The 19,695-nt window shown below is 50.2% G+C and overlaps 7 protein-coding genes across 7 annotated transcripts; 4 read left to right on the top strand and 3 right to left on the bottom strand.

Annotated features, from left to right (window-relative positions):
* Window positions 1-121: 121 nt before the first annotated feature.
* Window positions 122-835, bottom strand: BO94DRAFT_581433 (YbhB/YbcL family Raf kinase inhibitor-like protein; the record flags this gene model as incomplete). Its single annotated transcript, XM_025615405.1, has 2 exons — window positions 122-606; window positions 670-835. 2 exons carry the CDS (start codon window positions 833-835, stop codon window positions 122-124), a joined length of 651 nt encoding a protein of 216 aa, XP_025471852.1.
* Window positions 836-2,394: 1,559 nt separating this feature from the next.
* On the bottom strand, window positions 2,395-3,502 carry BO94DRAFT_530983 (putative prefoldin subunit 1). The gene is made up of 3 exons (XM_025610797.1): window positions 3,279-3,502; window positions 3,053-3,219; window positions 2,395-2,960 (listed from the first exon to the last, which is right to left on the bottom strand). Exons 1-3 carry the CDS (start codon window positions 3,306-3,308, stop codon window positions 2,792-2,794), a joined length of 366 nt encoding a protein of 121 aa, XP_025471853.1. The 5' UTR covers window positions 3,309-3,502; the 3' UTR covers window positions 2,395-2,791.
* A 198-nt stretch (window positions 3,503-3,700) lies between these two features.
* On the bottom strand, window positions 3,701-4,881 carry BO94DRAFT_456728 (isopenicillin N synthase family dioxygenase; the record flags this gene model as incomplete). Its single annotated transcript, XM_025607713.1, has 3 exons — window positions 3,701-3,930; window positions 4,004-4,442; window positions 4,543-4,881. 3 exons carry the CDS (start codon window positions 4,879-4,881, stop codon window positions 3,701-3,703), a joined length of 1,008 nt encoding a protein of 335 aa, XP_025471854.1.
* An 846-nt stretch (window positions 4,882-5,727) lies between these two features.
* BO94DRAFT_217309 (uncharacterized protein) lies at window positions 5,728-6,744 on the top strand. Its single transcript, XM_025606202.1, has one exon. It carries the CDS (start codon window positions 5,871-5,873, stop codon window positions 6,648-6,650), a length of 780 nt encoding a protein of 259 aa, XP_025471855.1. The 5' UTR covers window positions 5,728-5,870; the 3' UTR covers window positions 6,651-6,744.
* A 1,270-nt stretch (window positions 6,745-8,014) lies between these two features.
* On the top strand, window positions 8,015-9,115 carry BO94DRAFT_581437 (uncharacterized protein; the record flags this gene model as incomplete). The annotated part of the gene is made up of 2 exons (XM_025615406.1): window positions 8,015-9,021; window positions 9,073-9,115. The coding sequence occupies 2 exons, from the start codon at window positions 8,015-8,017 to the stop codon at window positions 9,113-9,115; spliced, it is 1,050 nt and encodes a 349-aa protein (XP_025471856.1).
* A 1,267-nt stretch (window positions 9,116-10,382) lies between these two features.
* On the top strand, window positions 10,383-12,216 carry BO94DRAFT_606212 (Rcd1-like cell differentiation family protein). Its single transcript, XM_025616513.1, has 4 exons — window positions 10,383-10,838; window positions 10,896-11,051; window positions 11,118-11,493; window positions 11,570-12,216. Exons 1-4 carry the CDS (start codon window positions 10,649-10,651, stop codon window positions 11,745-11,747), a joined length of 900 nt encoding a protein of 299 aa, XP_025471857.1. The 5' UTR covers window positions 10,383-10,648; the 3' UTR covers window positions 11,748-12,216.
* Window positions 12,217-12,798: 582 nt separating this feature from the next.
* Window positions 12,799-15,597, top strand: BO94DRAFT_553050 (putative PHD finger domain protein; the record flags this gene model as incomplete). Its single annotated transcript, XM_025613629.1, has 5 exons — window positions 12,799-12,969; window positions 13,060-13,157; window positions 13,220-13,439; window positions 13,497-14,336; window positions 14,392-15,597. 5 exons carry the CDS (start codon window positions 12,799-12,801, stop codon window positions 15,595-15,597), a joined length of 2,535 nt encoding a protein of 844 aa, XP_025471858.1.
* Window positions 15,598-19,695: the final 4,098 nt, after the last annotated feature.

Below are 19,695 nucleotides of genomic sequence, written 5' to 3' on the forward strand. Positions count from 1 at the left end.
GTAACCTTACAGAGAATTGTGATTTGCAGTTCATATCCAGGACAAATGTCTATAGTTATGGTACATATAGAACCCATGCGCATCTGCGCTCAAGGTCTGCTCAGCAATTTTCGGCTTATCCTCATGAACTGGCAGTAGCAGTTGCTTCACACGCGTATGTAGACAGAAAGGTGGATGTAACTGCAATTGTAGTAGTTGCAGGCGTCGGGTTCACAACCTGGAACCAGTTCGCCGCCACCGGGGTACCCAGACCTGTCACTTCTTCGAAATCTTCAACGTTGAACCCAAGACGCGCAGCATCAGTTGCAGGCAGCAAGCTCTCAAGACAGGCAGGCAGGGAGTAGTCTTTTGGCTGGCTGTACAGCAGCAAGGTATAATCATGCGCTGGTCCTTCCAGCGGTGTCGGGTAGACATATTCTGCGCTTGGGGCGGACGTGTTGCTGATTGTCAGAACACCAGAGGAGTAGACCAAGTCTGGCTGATACCAGTGCAGAGCGGCCATCGTGACGCCATCCTCGTTGATTTTTGGGTCAACCATGATGATGGTATACTCGCCATCTGTCGAGGTAGTATCCTCCAGGTACAGAGTAGGAGCATTGACGGTCCCTAAGGCAAGGGTGTGAGTTCGGGTTTCAAAGGTGTGTAGACGGAAAGAGCATGTAGGCTTACAGTTCTGACTGATTAATGTTCCAGATTCAAGAGTGAGATGGCTCCCATCAACCGAGAAAATGACGCCTACATCCGCTTCGACAGACGGCGTGAAGCCGGAGGGGGTCGATGCAGCCGTGAGGCCGACTGCAAGGAAGGAGGAAGTCAAGATTGAAAGGAACTGCATGATTGTGGTTCAAGAAGTTCTTGTAAAGAGAATATGAATGATGTTTCTGCTTGTTGCTCAACCTTTGGCCATCCAGCTTATTCTTATACTCGCTTCCCGAGTGCTTGCTTCACTGCCTGAGTGATCGGCACTATAGAGAAAGATCGTCATCAATGTATGTTGGCCATAATTCTCCGTCATCGCCAACCTTGTTCCCCATATTATTGATTTGCAGGAATGTTGGGTGGCTCAGACAAGACATGATCTGAAGCTTGTAGACCAGGATCTCGTATTTGGCCGCACTGCCCAAAGCACTCAGAGGATCTAGTGTGGTGGCGGCTCTGAATTGACGGGCATCATTTACGCATGATGACGATTCTATACCGATATGTATTATATGCAGGACCAACAAGTCGAGTAGTTAATGGCGTAGGCATTGGAGGATCAATCGATGAGAAGCAGTGGTGGGCATTGGATCTGGTCCAGGAACACCACGTGGACGCAATCCTTCCGACATTCGCGTGGCAGAGCGATATGCAGTGGGGCGTAGTCCGTATTCGATAAGACACTGGCTTCCCAACATTGACCTTGTGGGGATTTATTAATCGACGTTAAACTAGCGCTTACTATGTGAGTAAGTCTGGTGCCTGCAGTGGTCTTCATTCCTCGCTTTCCAGGTGGGAGGTTCGATCCTTCCCATCCACCAGCTTGTATGTACCGCTCAGAACCTGAGACACGGTATCAAGCCTCGTTCTTGCCGTGCTTGGCGAAAGTCGTGGATTTCCGCAAATAGGGAAAGTACATGGATTTAATATATCGAATGCAGATATCCCGGCTTTTACCCATTTTGAAAATGGCAACAGGTGTTGAAGACCCAGACTCGCATTCTCCGCAACGAATTGGGACCACAAATGTCATTAGCGCAGAAAGTCATATAGAGAAACACAATATCCCCAAATAAGCATTCGTACTGCACGATCTCAAGAGCCAAGGATCTTCGTCAGAATATAGCGCGAATCCCCGTGCACTAGTCTCGGGGGTATTGGGATGAAGCTGAGGTACTGGAATCCTCCGGAAGTTTTCTATATCCAATGACGTGAGAGGTTGAGCCCATTGTCATCGCGTGAGCCGCTTTGCTAGATCCTTGAGGACCGGTGAATAATCACATGCAGCTGAGACAAGGCTGAGACTTACCTCTCATACCGTGAGACCTTGGGATATGAGACACATCAGACTATTCCTAAATGATGAGCCATGAATATCATGTCTATTACCTGATTCTGGACTTGAACTCCATGGAATTCCCAGCTTGTGTCACATTGCATGACGATGATTCTGTGCTACCTAGTGCTTCTAAAGTGGGGACTCTTCGAGGCGACCTGAAGTAAAGGATTCTAGAGCACACATGGTGAACCAATGACTGATCGAGGCGCTATTATAATGTTGGTCAACTGTGGCATGCTAAATGCAACCTAGGACTGGGGGCCTAGGGAGGCCAGTGTCTCATACCTCAGAGAACATGACTGTTAGCCATAGTTACACAGCATATTCATTTCGAAGCCAGGTCATGATCTAGATGGTCCATTGTGATTCAAGATCTCATTCTTGTGAGTAAAGCAGGAAACCCTATATTTCATATGCTATGACTAGTGATACATAGTCAGATACATCTATAGATCACTAAGTCCCGGTCCGGAGAACGCCGAGTGCTCAGCGCATGCAGCAAAACATACCATAGCCACCGGTAGCCGGTCTTTCCGGTACACTTCGAAAGGACCACCAGAATGCAATGCAGCGTCCGGAGACTACCGCCCGGGACCTTCGTCCTGGAGTCCAGTATTCTCCGTGCAGCTATCTGAGGATGCCGTTCCAATCATCCCCTATTTCCAGAAAAGGGGGGTACGCCTAACATAACGGCATCGATTATCAGTATGATTTGCCCTACTTTCATATCCCAGCAGCCAACAAGACAGCCCCTCACGCCTTCCCGCCGGACTTCAGGATCTGCTCCAGATTCTCCCGGCTATTCTTATGCGTCATCTCTAGGTAATGGAGCTTCTTCTCCAAGCCGGTGATCTCTGATTTCAGGTCTCCGCTCTCGCTTGACAAACGCTTATCGATCGTGTTCATGGGCACTCCCACAAACCTGTAAGCACAGTATCCGTTAGCATGACTTCGTGGTTATGTCGCCTTCGTAGGACTCCCAACAGGGATAGGAGAACTGTCGGACACACTCACATCTTTCCTACCCCCTCATACACCCTTGTATCCTTAGGCAAAGTACTGATCTCCTTCGATGTGAGTTCCAACATGCGGATGTCTCTCTGCTTGGTTGTGATCTGCGCCTTGGTAACGCCGATTTGTTGCTGGGAGCTGATCGCTTGGGCTTCGATTTCTCGCAGAAGCTGAGTGTTTAAACTAGGATTAGTGATGGACCGCCGATGGGCTAACTGGGAGAAGGCACCTTTTGCAGAGCTTCGTTTGGGATGGACATCTTGGGCAGGGAGGGGAGTCCCGCTTTGGTATTGAGGGGTAATCTGGGGTTGGTAGATTTGGCGTTGCCGGGGTTAAGGTGAGCGCGTATATAGGGAGGTCACAGTTGGGTCGACTCTGCTATCAGTTAAGACGCCAAGTGGTTCGGGTATCGGAGTGATTGAAAAGGTTGTTTGTTGGTTATGGTACTGATCGAGCTCAACGATGAACTCATCTCATCGGCCGTCCGCTGTTATTGGCTCCGAGGTCCGGGCGGTAGATTATCCGAATTTGGACATCTAAGTAGGGCTTAGGGTTCTATGGCAGAACAACTACTCAGGTACAATGACCGTCTAAATTGATCTGAAATCGGTCATAGGTAGCCATTTAGTAAAATAACTATAATAACAAATCCTAGTACATCATAGAAGCACGCATTTGGTTATACTCAGCCTGGGTGATCGGCTTATACTTGGCCGGGTTTTCCTCACTCATGCATGACGGAATGCATTCAATGACCATATCTGGATCGGGAGACATGAAGTAAGGGATCGAATAGCGCTCACGTGTCATCCGATTCGGCCCCTCAAACCGGTCTGAGAGCTGGGGTAGTCTGACACGGTGGTTGGTTGACCGAAGGCGATCTGTATTATCAGTCAGATATCCCCAGTTGTTTGTCATTTGTGCTAACGAGTCTGCGACAAAGGCAGGACCAACTATTGCTCCACCTTTGTAAAAGATCACCAACGTTCATGACGATGGCATTCTTCAAGGGATTAGCGGGGGCAAATGTTCCTGGTCGAGAAACATCCTCTACTTCCAGTCCGCCACAGTCATCCTGGAAGAGCAATGTTATTGAACTCCAATCTGTATGTGCTGGGCACCGGGATGTTCGTTCTTTCTCCAGATCTTCAGCTGGAACAGGCAGGTAGTGCAGCAACCGGAGCTGGTTGTTGTAGCCCGAATGTTTTTTTGTTAGGTAGTATTCGTCTTCCAAATCAAGACCTGTAGCCAGAGCACGCAAAATCTCACTGCCAACCTTATGACACTCTTCGTAAAACCTGACCATGAAGGCCTGGAACCCAGGAAGTGTTTCTTTAGGTATCCACTGGTTTGGCTGATCGGTATTATTTTCACTGCCAATGTCGCAGATTTCCTGTGCTCAACGTCAATCCAAACCTCAACGACTGGATGACGATATTCTTGGGGGAATGCTTGTGTATCAGCTCACGGAGGTGATGTAAAATCTAACAAACCTTGACATCAGGAACCTCCCTCAGCTTTTCCCGGGACTCTTCATAATCACCGTTGCTCATGACTTGAGTGACCTTTTCCAGACCGGGCCATGAGTAACCTCGATGCACAGCCCAACCCTCAGGGTGAGGAGCCTGCATCTTCTGTTCGTCCGAGAGTTCGAAGAAGCGTCTCATCCAGTCAAATGTTGCAACAAGGGTGGTTTCAGTCAGAGAATGGTTCACAATATACACAAACCCGACTTTTTGGCAAGCCTCAACGAGTTCATGTGCGACTCGTTGACGAGAGGATTCATCCTGGGTGTTGTACCACGATGAAAAGTCCACAACGGGAATCTTCATCTGAGCAGAATCATCAATAGAAGACATACTGGCTTATTTAGCAATGTCGTATAGCTTCGGAGGTAATCATCAGGTAAAAAGGAGGGGTGAGAAAGACTGGTTGCATTAACACCGTCACGGAGCGATAATGCATCAGCTGCATTAATGCTTTTTCACTGATGCGCCTAAGGCTGATGATCACATGCTTTACAATTCTCGAGGTGCGTGGAGGAACCCGACTGGTATCACCTTCTGAAAGAATTGTCTGTTTGTGTAACCAGCCGATAGAGAATGCCTGAGTCTATCTAACTGATAACCAGCTAAAAAGCCCGCTCATTCAGAACTGATCTCGATGTGGAAAGAATGACATCATGTGGTTAGCAGACCCTGAGCGGAGTCTGGAGCAGAATTTATCCACTCGGCGATACCTAGATAGCGATCAGGGACACCGCCGGAATCCCGGGTGATTTCCTGACCGGATGCTGATTTTCAACCAATGCGAGCCAAAAATAGGAGCGACCTGGGCTTCTCGCACGGGCGGCTGGCTATTATTGAGGGGCCACCGGGGACGCTCCGTTGCTGTGGCAGGGGATCGCAGTGGACCCGGCGCTGCCTGAACAACCTAAAGATGAAGCGTCCATCACCCACTCCGCCCGGTGTCCGAACCGGCTTGCTCCAGAGAAGAAATCTCGGAAAGAATCAATACTTAGAGGAGGGGAATTGAGCGACACGTATGTGAGCTATCGGCCGCCCACTGCCCCATTCGTTGAGCTTCTTGCAAGCCAACCTCCCTGATCGACCCCTGCTAACATCTACATCTCTACCGCTTTTAGTAATCTGTTGATCGCCGCCCTCGAGTCGTCACAAAATACCATCGTTCGACACATTGTACGATCGGACTGGTCGCAAATTCACAACTGCGACCATTAATCAAGGGTTATCTCGACCTATATCTTCTGCTATCTTGTTGTATCATATCCGGCGGGCGCGCCATAGCCCTAGCCTTGACAATGAAGCTTTCGGGGTGGATCTCGGCCACATTCTTCGCTTCCATTGTGTTATCGATAGAGACGACGCCGGCTCCATCAGTCGACATTGTGCCATTTTATCCTCCCCGCAATGCAGACGCAGATCGGAGAGCCTTCGAAGTGTTACAATTGTTGAGGAAGCGGAACGATAACTGTCCTTACGGCTATGACTCTTGCTCAAATCTGGGCCACTCGAACATTTGTTGTTCCGATGGTACAACATGCACTCATGACGCCGCTAACAACATTGCTTGCTGTCCGACCGGAGCAAGCTGTACGGGTACACTGTCCGAGACTGGAGCCGTGGTTGGAGGTTCAACTAGCAGCTTCCGATTCCCTCAAACAGCAACAGCTACTCAAACTACAGATGGGACGAGTGTCACTCTCACGGGTTCTACAATTGCCGGGGCTTATCCTTTTGTCGACATACCGACAACATTTGCCAATGCCCGTGTTTGCTCATCATACTATTCCCTGTGTCAGAGCGAGTATACAGGCTGTCTTTCGGAGCTTGGAGGAGGCTACGCGGTGACCGTGGCTGCAGAAGGTGGAGGCGTCACCCGTGCCGGTGGAGGAGCTTCGGCAGCTATATCAACATGCTCCAGTCTGAGTTTGGAGGCCTGTCACGGTCTCAGCATAGGGTACTGCAGCAGCTACAACACCGATGTATACACGAACCGGGGAACGTCCCCAAAACGGAGCTCCAGCCTCGAGGATCTTTTCTTCGGCATGCTCATTGGACTGGCCGGGATGTTTATGTGAAGCTTCGGCGAGCATTGGAATTTATGTGAATATGAGTATATGAGATCTGGACATACGCCTGCTGGCACCCTTCAAGGTCGACGATCATGCGATCTACTGTTTTGGATTTGAAGAATTGCACGCACGATTCTAGATGAAAATGACGGACATACGAACTGATTGATTGATGATATGCGATGGTAAAGAGTCTATGGGGTTACGAATCTGGCACTCTTCTGGCGTTCTGTGTATATAGCAATAGCATCTAGGATAGCAATGAAACAAACTAAACAACTGGCGCCCCTCTTGGAGTTGTTGCAATCACAACCTGCTTTGCATTGATTAATAGATGCAGGCACAGGCGTCGTGCCCGGGCCACACCGCTTCACCACCGCATCATTGTTAGGGCTTATTGTAAAAAGTACACGGAGCAGGAACAGATTATGTTAGCTCAGATAATAGGCCAGGCGGACTCCTACATGCATCTGCAGATGGAGTCATCCACACCAAATCACGGCCCAAATATGGGTTCACTCCGTTGGGCGACACGTAGGAAGTGAAGGTACTCCGCTTGGATACCTGATACGTGCCGACGACGGAGGATTGGAACATGCAGCCAGTACCTGACGGACGGGACTCGGTCAAATCAAGGAATGCGTTGGCTAGACCGACTTATCACGGGATAATAATAATCTGGCGGTGGAACCACCAACACAATAGGCCCAGACTGTCCAGGTTCCGGACTTTCTCCCACGGAGACTATTGGTGCAGCGAGGATGACGCTGTCAGGAACTGAGGGCGGGGAGAGTTGGTGATGGGAGGGGCAGCAACGGCATTATCCTCTGCCACTTCTCTACGATTGGATCATGGCGGGGCAACACAATGCAGAGACCAAAAAAAAGTGGGCATCCCAGCCTCCAGAATTTCCTTTTTTATTTGTGATCTAAGTTTATCTTCATCGCTGATTCACTCGGCGTTGCAGTGATTGGTGGTGGTGGTCGCAGGAAATGCGGTGGTTGGGAAGTCGACTGGACGGAGGCTGGGATCAAGAACAGCGGACGGCCTGCTCGGAGGATGGCACCTTGCTCTTCTCTCTTCGCCCGACCCCCAATACTTTTTTTCCCCTCTTTAGACTCATTCTTGCAATTTCCACTCTGCAAGCTAGATATTTGTGATAGTCTCTCGCATTCCAGATATTGCTTGGCTTCCTCCGGCCCCGTTTGCTGTCTTTCATTCCATACCTCACTTGTCATACAACGAATCCATCGAGTCGGACACCGGGGCAGGACGTTGTCCCTGGCAGCGATCGGAATTCAAATTACTAATTCCAGTCGCATCGTGGGCTGGCCTCGTGGTTGCCAAACATCTAACGTTCTTCCTTCGCCATGCATGCGTCTCGCATACTTCAATCTACCATATCTATACTGGCCCTACTAAGCCAATTTCAACTCTCAACAGCATCGCCATCAGAATCTGAGGAAAGTCTCGACGAGGCTACTCTAGAGAAGCGCTGCTCGAACCCTTGCGGTTATTATAGCCAGCTTTGCTGCAGTGCAAGCGAGACATGCAGCACCAACAGTGATGGCGAAGCCGAGTGTGTCAGCAGCGGCAGCTGGGAGTATTTCACCACCACATATGTCGTGACCGAGACCGAGCGTGCCACCTTCACTTCAACATGGAGCTCCTACATTTCGGCGACATCGACCTCGAGTTGCAATGCTGCATATGGCGAGACGGTCTGCGGTAGCAGCTGTTGCGGTGCTGCATATGTCTGTTCCGACAATCAATGTATCCTGGGAAGTACGTCAATCTGGGCGACTGCGACTGCCACACCACCCGTACGCGGAACCACATTGTCAACTGCCACTCACACAGCCACAACTACCGAGCCTTTTATCGCCCCCGTAAGTACAGGTGGAACGCCGTTGGTTGAGAAAGACTCGAGCGGAGGACTCAGCGGCGGAGCAATCGCGGGCATTGTTATCGGAACAATTGCTGGTGTATTTCTCTTGCTGCTCCTTTGTGCTTGTATGTGTTGCCGTGGAGCACTGGATTCCATTCTCGCTTGTCTGGGGCTCGGTGGTGGTAGGAAGAGGAGAGAGACGACCTATGTCGAAGAGCGTCGTCGTCATCATCATTCTTCCGGCGCTAGGCCCGAGCAGCGTACTTGGTTTGGCAGTCGACCCGCAGCGTCTACAGCAGGTGGTGGTGGTAAACAGAAAAAGTCCGGTATGGGTGCTTTGGCGACTATTGGAATCGTTCTGGGTGCGCTTGCGCTGTGTCTAGGGTTGAAGAGGCGCAGAGACAATCGGGACGAGGATGAGAAGACCGATTACTCGTACCCGAGCAGCTATTACTACTACTCTTCCGACTACTATACCAACGATGGTCAGTACTGCTCCGTGATATTTGTCCTGAATCAATTTTGCTAACAGTATTGTAGGAAGCACGGTAGTGACAGAAGATCGACGGACAAGAGACACTAGACGAACTAGAAGATCTCGGACGCGATCACGAAGATCATGATATGATGAAACCAACTTACGAAAAAGAGATGACTTTCCGAATACGGAGTACAATGAGTCCCTGTTATGTCACTTTTATTTTTCTTTCTGTTTTTCTTTTGATTTGAATGTGCATGAAATGGCGTTGATATGGGGTTATGGGTGACGTGCAATGTACGATGATGAGATATGTCTTCATGTTCTAATGCCTTGGGCGCTTTCTGATTCCCTGCTTTTTTTTTACCTCATTCTTTCTCTAAAGCTTTGCTTTTTATCCCTTCCTATTCCCTTTCAACCCACCTGCAGCCTTTGTATGGAGGGAAACGGAAAGCAAGCGATATGTAAATACGAGACTGAACATAAATTGACCATGAATAATGTTGCACATACCAAAACTATTCGATCGGGAGATTAGTAGCAAACCTTGGATCTTACATCCCTTGTCAGGCGATTAGGAGGGAGCATATCGGATGGGAGATGTTAAGAGCCGAGAACAGGGACCTCCGGCTACACAGCCAGAACTGCAGGTACAGCCCCGAGCACGTCCCCTTAGAGCCGGGACCAGGGATAATTACACGCATTTCCGGTATGAGGTACTGAACCAGAGTTCCTAGCTCTCAACTACTAGATAGCTAGTGCCCGTGCATCCCTGGATTCAAGGCCGACTCTTGATAATCATGCACCTGCCGGAGTGACTCGTGCGCCTTCCAGGTAACTGCAGCTGCAAGGCGGCCATCAACGGTCAGCATGCCAATTCAGGATATGGCATCATTTACATCATAGACTCAGTCAATCTGGCAGTAAGGGAAGGTGGGTGAAGCGACAGTGAGTTGATCCCAGTTACCGACCATCGGGCTCAGTTTATTCCAATTGAAACTGTTGAGGACAGGGTCGGTCCAGAGGGAAGCTCGGCACCTCCCAGACGGCACAAACTGACCGGGCGGAACCTGCGACTCCCCGCCTCCCGTAGACCCAAGCCATCCATCCATCATTTCACGCTCCGTCTGTCCTTCAATCCCGCAGTCAATCCCCCCTCCCCCCCCCCATCGACACCCCCCAGTCTTCGCTATTGTATACAGAACCACATTATCCATGAGGCTGCTCCCGAGTATCCCATCCTGACAATACCTAAACGACATCATAACTCACTCTGCCCTTGTCCGGCCTTTCCCCGATCGCCCAGGGCTGTCAAGTCTTCCCTCCTGAGGATTACGAGTCCCGTTGAGCTCCGATTCTTCGCCGGCCCGCCATGCTCCAAACGCAGACTCAGCACGTCTTCTCTCATCAGCATCAGTATCCGCAGGCTGACCCGTCCTGGTTGCAGCAACAGCAGCACCATCAAAGCCACCCGCACCAGGCTCAGCAACAGCATTCTTCGTTGGTCGCCCAACAGCATGCCCAAGTTCAGGCGGCTGCAGCCGCAGCCGCAGCCGCTCAACAACAACATTATACCCGTATCGCTATGGCTGGAAATGCTGGTGCCGGCAATCCCGCCCAAGGTGCCGGTGCAGGGGCATGGGCGGAGACGGCGCTTTGCCCGGTGCGGTGTCAGTGATGGATGGTGGCATCAGTGATGAGAATCGCAAGGTTTTCATCTGGGTCGCGGAACTCCTCGATCCGAATCGCAGAGAAGCAGCTCTTATGGAGCTCAGCAAGAAGAGAGAGCAAGTTCCGGAACTTGCGCTGGTTATTTGGCATTCTTTCGGTATGGGCTCCCTTTGATCGGATTTTGGTCGGTGGCAACTAACGGGCCGGGTACAAGGCGTCATGACCGCTTTACTACAGGAGATCATCTCCGTATACCCTTTGTTGAACCCTTCGCAATTGACTGCTGCTGCATCAAATCGGGTTTGCAACGCGCTCGCTCTGCTGCAGTGCGTTGCTTCCCACAATGATACTCGCACCTTATTTCTAAATGGTACGCAGTAAGCCCCTAAGACCACCCTACCGTTGAGTTCTGACTGACAACATCCTATCCGAATAGCTCATATTCCTCTTTTCCTCTATCCCTTCCTCAACACGACATCAAAGTCGCGCCCCTTTGAATACCTCCGTCTCACCTCGCTCGGTGTGATCGGAGCGCTGGTCAAGAACGACTCATCCGATGTCATCAACTTCCTCCTCACTACAGAGATCATCCCGCTTTGCCTTCGCATCATGGAGACCGGCTCCGAGCTGAGCAAGACTGTCGCGATCTTCATCGTACAAAAGATTCTCCTAGATGACATCGGCCTCGCATACATTTGCGCGACTTACGAGAGATTCTATGCTGTTGGGACAGTGCTGAGTAACATGGTTACTCAACTCGTGGAGCAACAGACTGTGCGACTGCTCAAGCATGTCGTGCGCTGCTTCCTTCGGTGAGTCATATCTTAATAACATCCCCTGTCTCACGCAAATATACTTTGCTTCCATATCAAATGCTGACTTCCGTAGCCTGAGTGATAACAGTAGGGCGCGAGAGGCGTTGCGCCAGTGTCTCCCCGAGCCTTTACGTGATGCGACGTTCTCCTCGGTACTTCGCGATGATGCCGCCACCAAGCGCTGCCTTGCGCAGCTTCTCATCAACCTTTCGGATAACGTCTCCGATGGCGCACCCGGTGTTGCGATGTAAAAAGTTCAAAAGCATTTGTTTCCCTTTTGGTTTACTTGGTTTATTTGACAACCTTACGACATGCATCGGGCGGGCTCAGGCGAAACACGGATCACAAGGCGCAAACTGTGTGGGATGGCAATGCAATGATGAGATCAAAGAAAAGTTGCAAAAAAAAAAAAAAAAAAAAAAAAGAGAGAAAAGAGAAGACATGGGCGGTATGGGAGCACTGGGCTTGGGGGTTCTGTGTCTTATTATGTTTTAAAAGGTTTTGCTTTTCTGCTCCTCGTTTATTATTCTTCCCTGTCCCTGGCTTACTGTGGCTTGCTCGATTTCCCCCACTTTCTGTTTCTGTGTCGAACACTTCGTTCCCATTTCGGTCATAATGGTATGGCTGTACGGTGGCGTGGATTCGGATGGCGCTATCTGTCTATGTGCATTTTGCTTGTCCTCTATGTTCCCCATTCCCCATCCTTCATCTGAGTGAGATAGACCCTCTTTGAGCGAGATACCAAGATCTAGTTTTATGTTTCGTTGGTTGGTGCTGGTTCTGCCTACTGCTTGTTTCATTTGCCTGACTTGACTACATACGGATGCGAGCTATTCTTATGATAGTCTGTTTATTGCGGGCTCAGCCAATCTGGACCTACACTATTGTTAATAATGAGAGTATCTTGAACCGAAGTGCGAAATCATGTAGAGTGCCATGGTAGAAGGCGAGAAATCGGATTGCATCGAAAGTGAGAGGCTTATCGGCACGGGATCGACCAATCGGCGGGTGGAGGTCACCTGACTGGGGTCTCGACGCGCCGCCCGGCGATTCTGTGAGCTCATCTCTTCTGCCCAGCCCGACACGCCCGCCCTGGCGATTTCCTGTCTTCACTCCGCTGTCGATCACGTCCAATATCCACTTGTTGCGCCATTTAACTGGAACCTCTACGTGCCATATCCTTTTTACATACACGCTCCGATCAATTTTTCCGTCTAGCTCGCCCATCGTATCCGCAGATCCGCCGCTCCGTTGGAATTTCGTCCTGCGCTGCGGCGCCTTTAATGGTCCATATCCGCCTCGATGGTATCGCGAAAGCGCGCCCGCTCCGAGGTGGACGCTGCCCCAGAGCAGCCACCTGAGGAGCCGGGCTTACTTCAACAGCTTCGCAACTGCTGGGAGTTTGCGAACCTGATGCAATATATTGCCATATTTGGGAAACTCATGAAGATTGATGAGGATTTTGGGATTGAGGTGAGCAGGAACAAGTTACATCCCGAGTTGCCTGTGCCCTTGCGCGCGTTTGGTGAATGCTAACCCATTGTTTCGATATGACGTTTATAGGACTTGGAGAATGAGTGTCTTAAGCCTACCTCTTCGGAGAAATTACTGGATATTGGACTCTGTCTTTTAAAATGGGTCTCGTCGCATCGGGGCCTCACGTATGTGCACCGCTGCTCTGGCTATAAAAGTAGCTATGCTAATAGGATATGTTTGATCTTAGCTTCGATAATTTTGATGAATATACGCGACGCCAGTACAATGCGAAAGCACCGCACATTCCCAACCCTTTCGGGTATGAGGAAGTCCCGAATAGGTTCCTCGATTTTGATGTCTTTTTGAAATTGCGCGTCCTGCACCAGCTGTCTATTTGGACATTCTGGAATCCCGATCGCATTCGCGAAAAGATGCCGGAGCAGCGAGAGTTGGATCAAACGCAGTGGGTGGGTTCTATCTGATAATACTCTAGGTCACTGGTATCCCTGCTGACTGTTTGCTAGCGTATCGAGGAAGTAGGCTACGATCGCGAAGGTCGCTACTACTATATACTCGACGACAACAGGCTCTATCGTCGCACCGATCCCCCTATTCCTCCGCCGAAACCGGCTAAGTCGAAGTCAAGGAGAAAGAGTGCCCGCGCCATGAGAGCATCGAAACGGAGAAAGGTTACAGGAGCAGATCCTATCGAAGAATCTGATGAAGAGAGCAATGTTGTTAACGGCGATGCCACAGACCCTTATGAAGCGATGTCGTGGGAATGCATTGCCGTTACACTTTCGGATTACCAACAGTTCCTAGAGTCTATTCGGAAGACTAGGGATCCTGATGAGAAGATCCTGCGAGATAGGATTGACGAACAAGTCATGCCAATTATCGAAAAGGAAGAGGAATCTCAACAACGGCAAAAACAGAAGCGGGAGAAGGAGCTTCTCAACATGCAGATGCTCGCCGGCGCTAAACGATCCAGTCGCCTCGCTGGAAAGGCTGAGAAAGAACGCCAGGAACGTGAGGCTGCTGAAGCAACACGTAAGCGTGAGACAGAACTAGCCGCAGCTCTTAAGGAAGACGAAAGAGTGAAGAAGATTGAGGCGGAAAGACGCTCGCGCATTATGACCCGTGAACAACGTATCAAGGATCGCGAGAGGAAGCGCATTCTACATGAAAACGAGCTCCAGCGCATACAAGAAGAGCAGGAGAAGGTTGCCAGGGGTGAAAGCAGAGCTTCTGAGAGGCATCTTCAAGCAGAAATGGAGAAATATCGTAAGAATCTCGAGGACCTTTCGCAGGAGGACCAGTGGATATTCGACTGCTCGGGCTGTGGTGTGCATGGTCAAAACCTGGTAAGCCGCGATCATAGTTTTGAACGTTTGCGAAAAGTGTGCTGACCCTCGAAAGGACGATGGCTCGCACAGTGTTGCGTGCGAAAATTGCAATGTATGGCAGCACAGCAAATGTCTTGGAATTCGCAAGGACGAAGCAGAACGGGAAGACTTCCACTTTGTGTGCGAAGACTGCAAGCGACGTGAAGAGGAAGCAAAAATGCCCAAAATCCCGCCGTTGAAATTCCGCGTCGGCTCGACCTCGCCATCCTCGACTGCTGTTGAGGGAGACACAAAGATCAAAGGTCCGGACGTGGATCAGCCTCCTACACCGTCAATTAAAGAAGCCCAACACGCTTTCCAAATGCCTTCCATCGGGTCTCCTCAAAAGCAACTCTCCTCACTGCCTTCCACCTCTCAAAATCCCTCCCAAGTCGTTTCGTTCCCCCCTCCATCCCCCGAGCGCCGGCCTCAGTCTGCACACACGACGTCATGTAGCTCCCCTCGGGCTCCATTTTCTCCGTCGAAGGGTGCGAATGGTTTCACCCCGTCATCTAAAGAGCAGCTGCCGAAACTGCCTTCCATGCACCAAGCTATGCATCTACCGCCCCATGGTGGCGACTCTTTCAATAGCTCCTTTCCTGCGCGACGACCTTCATCCTCTCACTCTGTGCGGAGTCCCACTTTACCCTCTCCTATCCAAAACCGCCCATCCATGTCTCCAACTCAGGGCAATCGAGACGTTGGCCCTCTTGCGGGGTTCCCGCCTGTAGCGCCGTCAGATCATTCCGCCCCGTGGACACCGTATGGTCAACAACACACCCCACGACCAAACACAGGCAACCACGCTTCCTTCTCTTCCCTACATAATGGGCGTCCGTCTTTTATGGCCACACCAACTGCCAGTCGGTCTTCGCCTCCACAGAGTTCCCACGGTATACCGTTTTCGGGAATCAGTCCGACCAAACAATCCCCCCGACCTGTGACTTCCGGCAGTGTTACAGGTGCTCCTGTTCTTCCTCCGATCCAAAAGCTCGAGCCAAGTCCTAAGTTGATGGGCCGAAGCTCGCCCGACGCACCGATTCCCCCGCCGGTGAAATGCATGACACCTGAGCAAGAGGAACGCAGGCAGAGAGAGAACGCCCTGCTGCAGGCCCAATTGCACGGAACTAACGGTCAATCATCGGTGATGTCGTCACCATCGCTCAACCGTATACCACCTTTAGGGCCACCTGCGGTTGCTCAACAGCCTGCTCCATCCCCTCAGCCCGGCCCGAAATGAAGGCCTAAATGACAGCCTTCATAAATTCTTAGTGGCTGGGGGCTTGATTAGCTTTTGAATATACCCCTCGCTCGATATTGAACCAGTCCGTCTTTCGGCATTGTCTCCTTGGATTCATTACTGATCACTATTCACCAAGGACCTGTTCAATGTGTTTCGGTGTGTCGACCTTTCAGCACAGAAAAGCTGGTCACCTTCTTTGGAGACACAAAGGCATGTGAGCAGGCTTTGTGTTTCTTGTTTCTTCCCTTTTGTCTCCCGTAGTCATCGAGGCTGGACAGAGCCAACTGTTGATCACTGGTATAATTCATTACTCTTTTTATCTGAAATCATTGCTGCTATTCGATGTGCGCACTAGTCAAGATAATGCGCTAGTTCACATTGTGCTAAAATCCTTGCATGGTTGGTACCGTTGGTCTGTTTTCACTGCCTTACTTGATATACTGAATGGTGGCGTTGCAGGATTCTGAGCTATAGAGGGATGTGGTTGAATACGGACGTGAAGTAGACATGGACTAGATGTAATAAAAGTGAGATGCTTATATTCCTTGAAGCCTCTTTGGTCAATGACCATCAAGAAGTACACCTTTACAGCAGATTGTCATCTAGTCACCTGCAGGTGTTACCGCAAATACTATATCAGAAGCACACAATCAAACATCAACAAGGCCCCCAAGCCCCCCAAGCACCACCTACTGAGAAAATATATATTGCTCCGACCCTTTGCAAATCCGTCCGATTGACAATCTACCCTGAGGCAACCAGCAGGGTACGTGTGCATACATATATATAAGCATGCACCTTAACTGCATCAACAAACAATAGCTATCCGGGTAGCAATCAAATTCAATTTCGTGATGCCCCAAACAGCAGGTGATGCCGACGATACTCGCATAAATCCCTGTCTGTGAAAGCCGACAAGCAGGCAGATATAGTCAAGGCGCACTTAGTGGCACCCCATGCTCGGCTTTATCTCCGTGCATACATATCATATCATCACAGATCTGTCACCTGTCAAGTCTGGGGACAGGGTGCCTATCAATTCCGATCTGGACCAATGTGCAGCTTGGCACATCACACTGCATGCAAGATATATTGCGTTTGGGCGTGTTAAATATCTGCCTACATCATGTGTACTCCTGCAGACGCGACAAGCAGCCAGGGTCTGATTGGGTAGGTTAGGCCGCTTCAACAGCTGGATAGATGGGCGGTTGGGCTTTCAACGGACTTATTCGGCTACGTCTTCCCCTACCTATAAAACAAGCAGTATTGGCTGACTCGTTTGCTATAGGAGTCCATGCACATATTCCCATTTGTTAATAAACTACCTGCTTGGTTGATATTTGATTGATCAATTTGTTGCGAAGCCCATGTGTGCTGACAATACCTACAATATACCCTGGGGGTGAGACAAACACTCGCCCTCAACCTTAGGCATACAAGGATATTGTTGATTACAATGGTAGTACTTTGTCAGCTTAGTGCTGCCTTATCCTGCCTTAGCAAACTGGTTGCCCCTTCCCCTTGAGGGACTCGAGTTCCCCCCAACCCACCTCCTAAATCCTAGCAACGCTCACTACTCGCAACTAGTGAATAGAGAATATGTTGAACCGAGTCTCGACCCTGGCGGAATGACCCGAACACAGAAATTAGCCTAGCCTCCTTTTCGGGGAATGCGGCCTGAAATGATTGATGAATTAATAAGTCACCACATAGTCGACTCGTTAATTCCGCCCGGAGATGAGGGCAGCTTGCCCGACTCCGACCGGATCCGAGTCCGAGTCCGGTGGGGGATCTGGCGAGTGGAGTGCACGGTCTAGACGGTCCTCCGTATCCTACTCCGTGCGGTACACACTAGTCATTAGTACCATGGGTACGGACTGCGTGGACTGAGCCTCAAGCTCACCATACCTACATGCTAGTATACTACTCGCATTTCATTCTCATAGGTGTCGGTGTCTAGCAGGCAGACACAGAACAGATCGACACAGGCATGAAATCAGATAGGTAGGCAGACTTGTAGCGCGACTAACTCACAACAGCCTCAAGCCTCACGCCTCAATAAATCGCTCAAACGCCGATATTTCCGCGGTCAGGCACACACCTCCCATATTTATCCCTTGATATACATCGCCAACAAGCATAACGGTACACCAATTGAAAGATCAGAACAGTATATAAATCCAAAGACCAACCACCAACAACCCACCACTACCGGCGAACAAATTCACGAACACGGATAGATCATCCATCCTCGATACAGTATGTACCCCGGAAGTCTCAAAAATGGAACGCTACACATAAACCACCAGTGCATATTGCGACAGCAAATGTGATCAATTACCCACCTGCATGGAAGGATTCCGGCGCCTTCTGGCACCAAACACTGGAACCCGACTTTTCCCGTCCACTCAAGGCCGGTCATCGGATGCGAGCGAAACCATATTTAGGATTTGCGCGCACCACCACCACCTCGCGCGCCCTGCTGCGCTCCACTGGAACCGTTCCGGACGATCTTCTGGGTCGGAGATAGCATACGCACATACATACAATCATACACACACTAGCTAGACTTGGCTCGGTATAAGGGCGAATACACTCTGACCGGGGAAATACACAAGGTTCGGTGTTGGCTGGGTGGTGGTGTGACTGACGGGAGTTTGTTACCAAGCGGGAGGATTCGTAAGCGGTCCGTCGGTCTCTCGGGTAGTACCTTGCTTGTACCTTTGGTGGTAATTGACTGAGAAGGGGTACTTATTGTCTACCTACCTTTATCGACAGGCTACTTAGCTCTGGGGCGTTGGGCTTCGTATGGGAGGCGTCACGGGTAACTTACTTTACTGTCTGTCCATCTATCTACCAAAGGGGTATCTAAGAGGAGAAGAGATAGGATAGGATAGGACTAGATGTTCGGGTCGGGCGCCCGCGTTGTTGCACACATCTTTTCAAGATATGGGTCTGGGTCTGAGTGTAAGTAGGTATGTGTAGGTTGATCTCGGGCCTTGCTCATGTGGCTCTTCAAAGTTCAAACCACCCCATACCTTATCTCTCGTCTCGTCTTGTCTCGTCTCCATCCGTCCGTTGGTTTCGTTTCCATCCATTCCCTGTTTGCCGAACAAGTCTCACCGACTCGACTCGATTTTCGCAGTAATAAAAATGATAATGATAACGCTACGTGTAAGGCTGAACCATCTACTACTCACATCCCCTTCTATTTGTTAGTTTTCTTAGTTCCTGTTCGTTGGTAATGACAAATTTGGAGTACAGATACTAGGTATATGTGGGATTGCCTGGCAAGGCTGGCGGCTGCGCATTGCGGCGCAGCATTCAAGAGGCTTATTGGACGGGGAATATGTATGACTACACTACGGGGTGATGTCTCAGATGGGGTGAGATATCATTGGAGATGGGTATGCATGGCTGCCAGGTGAGTGAGCTGAGAGATGTTGGTGGTATTGGTTTGATTGGGTTTCTTGAATATAGGTAGGTAAGTGCTATGTATCTAGGTAGGTGCTACGCCGTAGTGGGTAGTTGGGAGGAGAATGGGCCTGGCGGTGGTGGTGGTGGTGGTGGTGGCTCTCGGATCCACCGGCGGTACGGACGGAATAGTACTTAGATAGGTGAGAGGAGAGGAGGCCCTACGGAGTACTCCGTATAATACCTAATTGTGCTGGGGACTGACTACGGGCAAGACTTCTGTACGTAGTACGGAGTAGGAGTAGGAGTAGGTTGGTGGTGGTGGATGCGTTGTATGACGATGCTAACTGCTAAGTAAGTAGGTAGAACGGCCCGGTTCCCCTATTTTAATTTAACTAAGAGACTATTATGTGTTCGTAAGTCATAGCCTCATAGGCGCTTATTCGCGAACCTTCTCCAGATATGGATAGCTTGGGATGGACTCCGTAGTCCGTACATGGTACCTGCTCCACAGGGCTACGGAGAACTTGGTCCCGTGTACCAGTGACTTGTGAATGAGTATGTCAGCTGGTTGGTTGGGGAGAAGGCCGGGAGGCGGCGTGATGCTGCAAGATAGTCGTCGTTAGAAGCGAGAAAGCCAATGACTGGTCGATGTGGTGTGATTGATTTATTACCACTGCT

Source organism: Aspergillus sclerotioniger (genome assembly GCF_003184525.1).
Source record: "Aspergillus sclerotioniger CBS 115572 chromosome Unknown BO94scaffold_3, whole genome shotgun sequence".
In the NCBI taxonomy this organism is placed as follows: domain Eukaryota; kingdom Fungi; phylum Ascomycota; class Eurotiomycetes; order Eurotiales; family Aspergillaceae; genus Aspergillus; species Aspergillus sclerotioniger.

What these genes read in the sequence shown, in the direction of transcription:
- BO94DRAFT_530983 (XM_025610797.1), bottom strand. Translation starts at nt 3,308, where the DNA reads ATGTCCATCCCAAACGAAGCTCTGCAAAAG. An exon ending in CAAACGAAGCTCTGCAAAAG is followed by an intron (nt 3,220 to 3,278) that starts GTGCCTTCTCCC and finishes TTAAACACTCAG; the next exon opens with CTTCTGCGAGAAATCGAAGC. An exon ending in TATGAGGGGGTAGGAAAGAT is followed by an intron (nt 2,961 to 3,052) that starts GTGAGTGTGTCC and finishes CTGTGCTTACAG; the next exon opens with GTTTGTGGGAGTGCCCATGA.
- BO94DRAFT_217309 (XM_025606202.1), top strand. Translation starts at nt 5,871, where the DNA reads ATGAAGCTTTCGGGGTGGATCTCGGCCACATTCTTCGCTTCCATTGTG.
- BO94DRAFT_606212 (XM_025616513.1), top strand. Translation starts at nt 10,649, where the DNA reads ATGGGCGGAGACGGCGCTTTGCCCGGTGCGGTGTCAGTGATGGATGGT. An exon ending in GGTTATTTGGCATTCTTTCG is followed by an intron (nt 10,839 to 10,895) that starts GTATGGGCTCCC and finishes GCCGGGTACAAG; the next exon opens with GCGTCATGACCGCTTTACTA. An exon ending in GTCGTGCGCTGCTTCCTTCG is followed by an intron (nt 11,494 to 11,569) that starts GTGAGTCATATC and finishes TGACTTCCGTAG; the next exon opens with CCTGAGTGATAACAGTAGGG.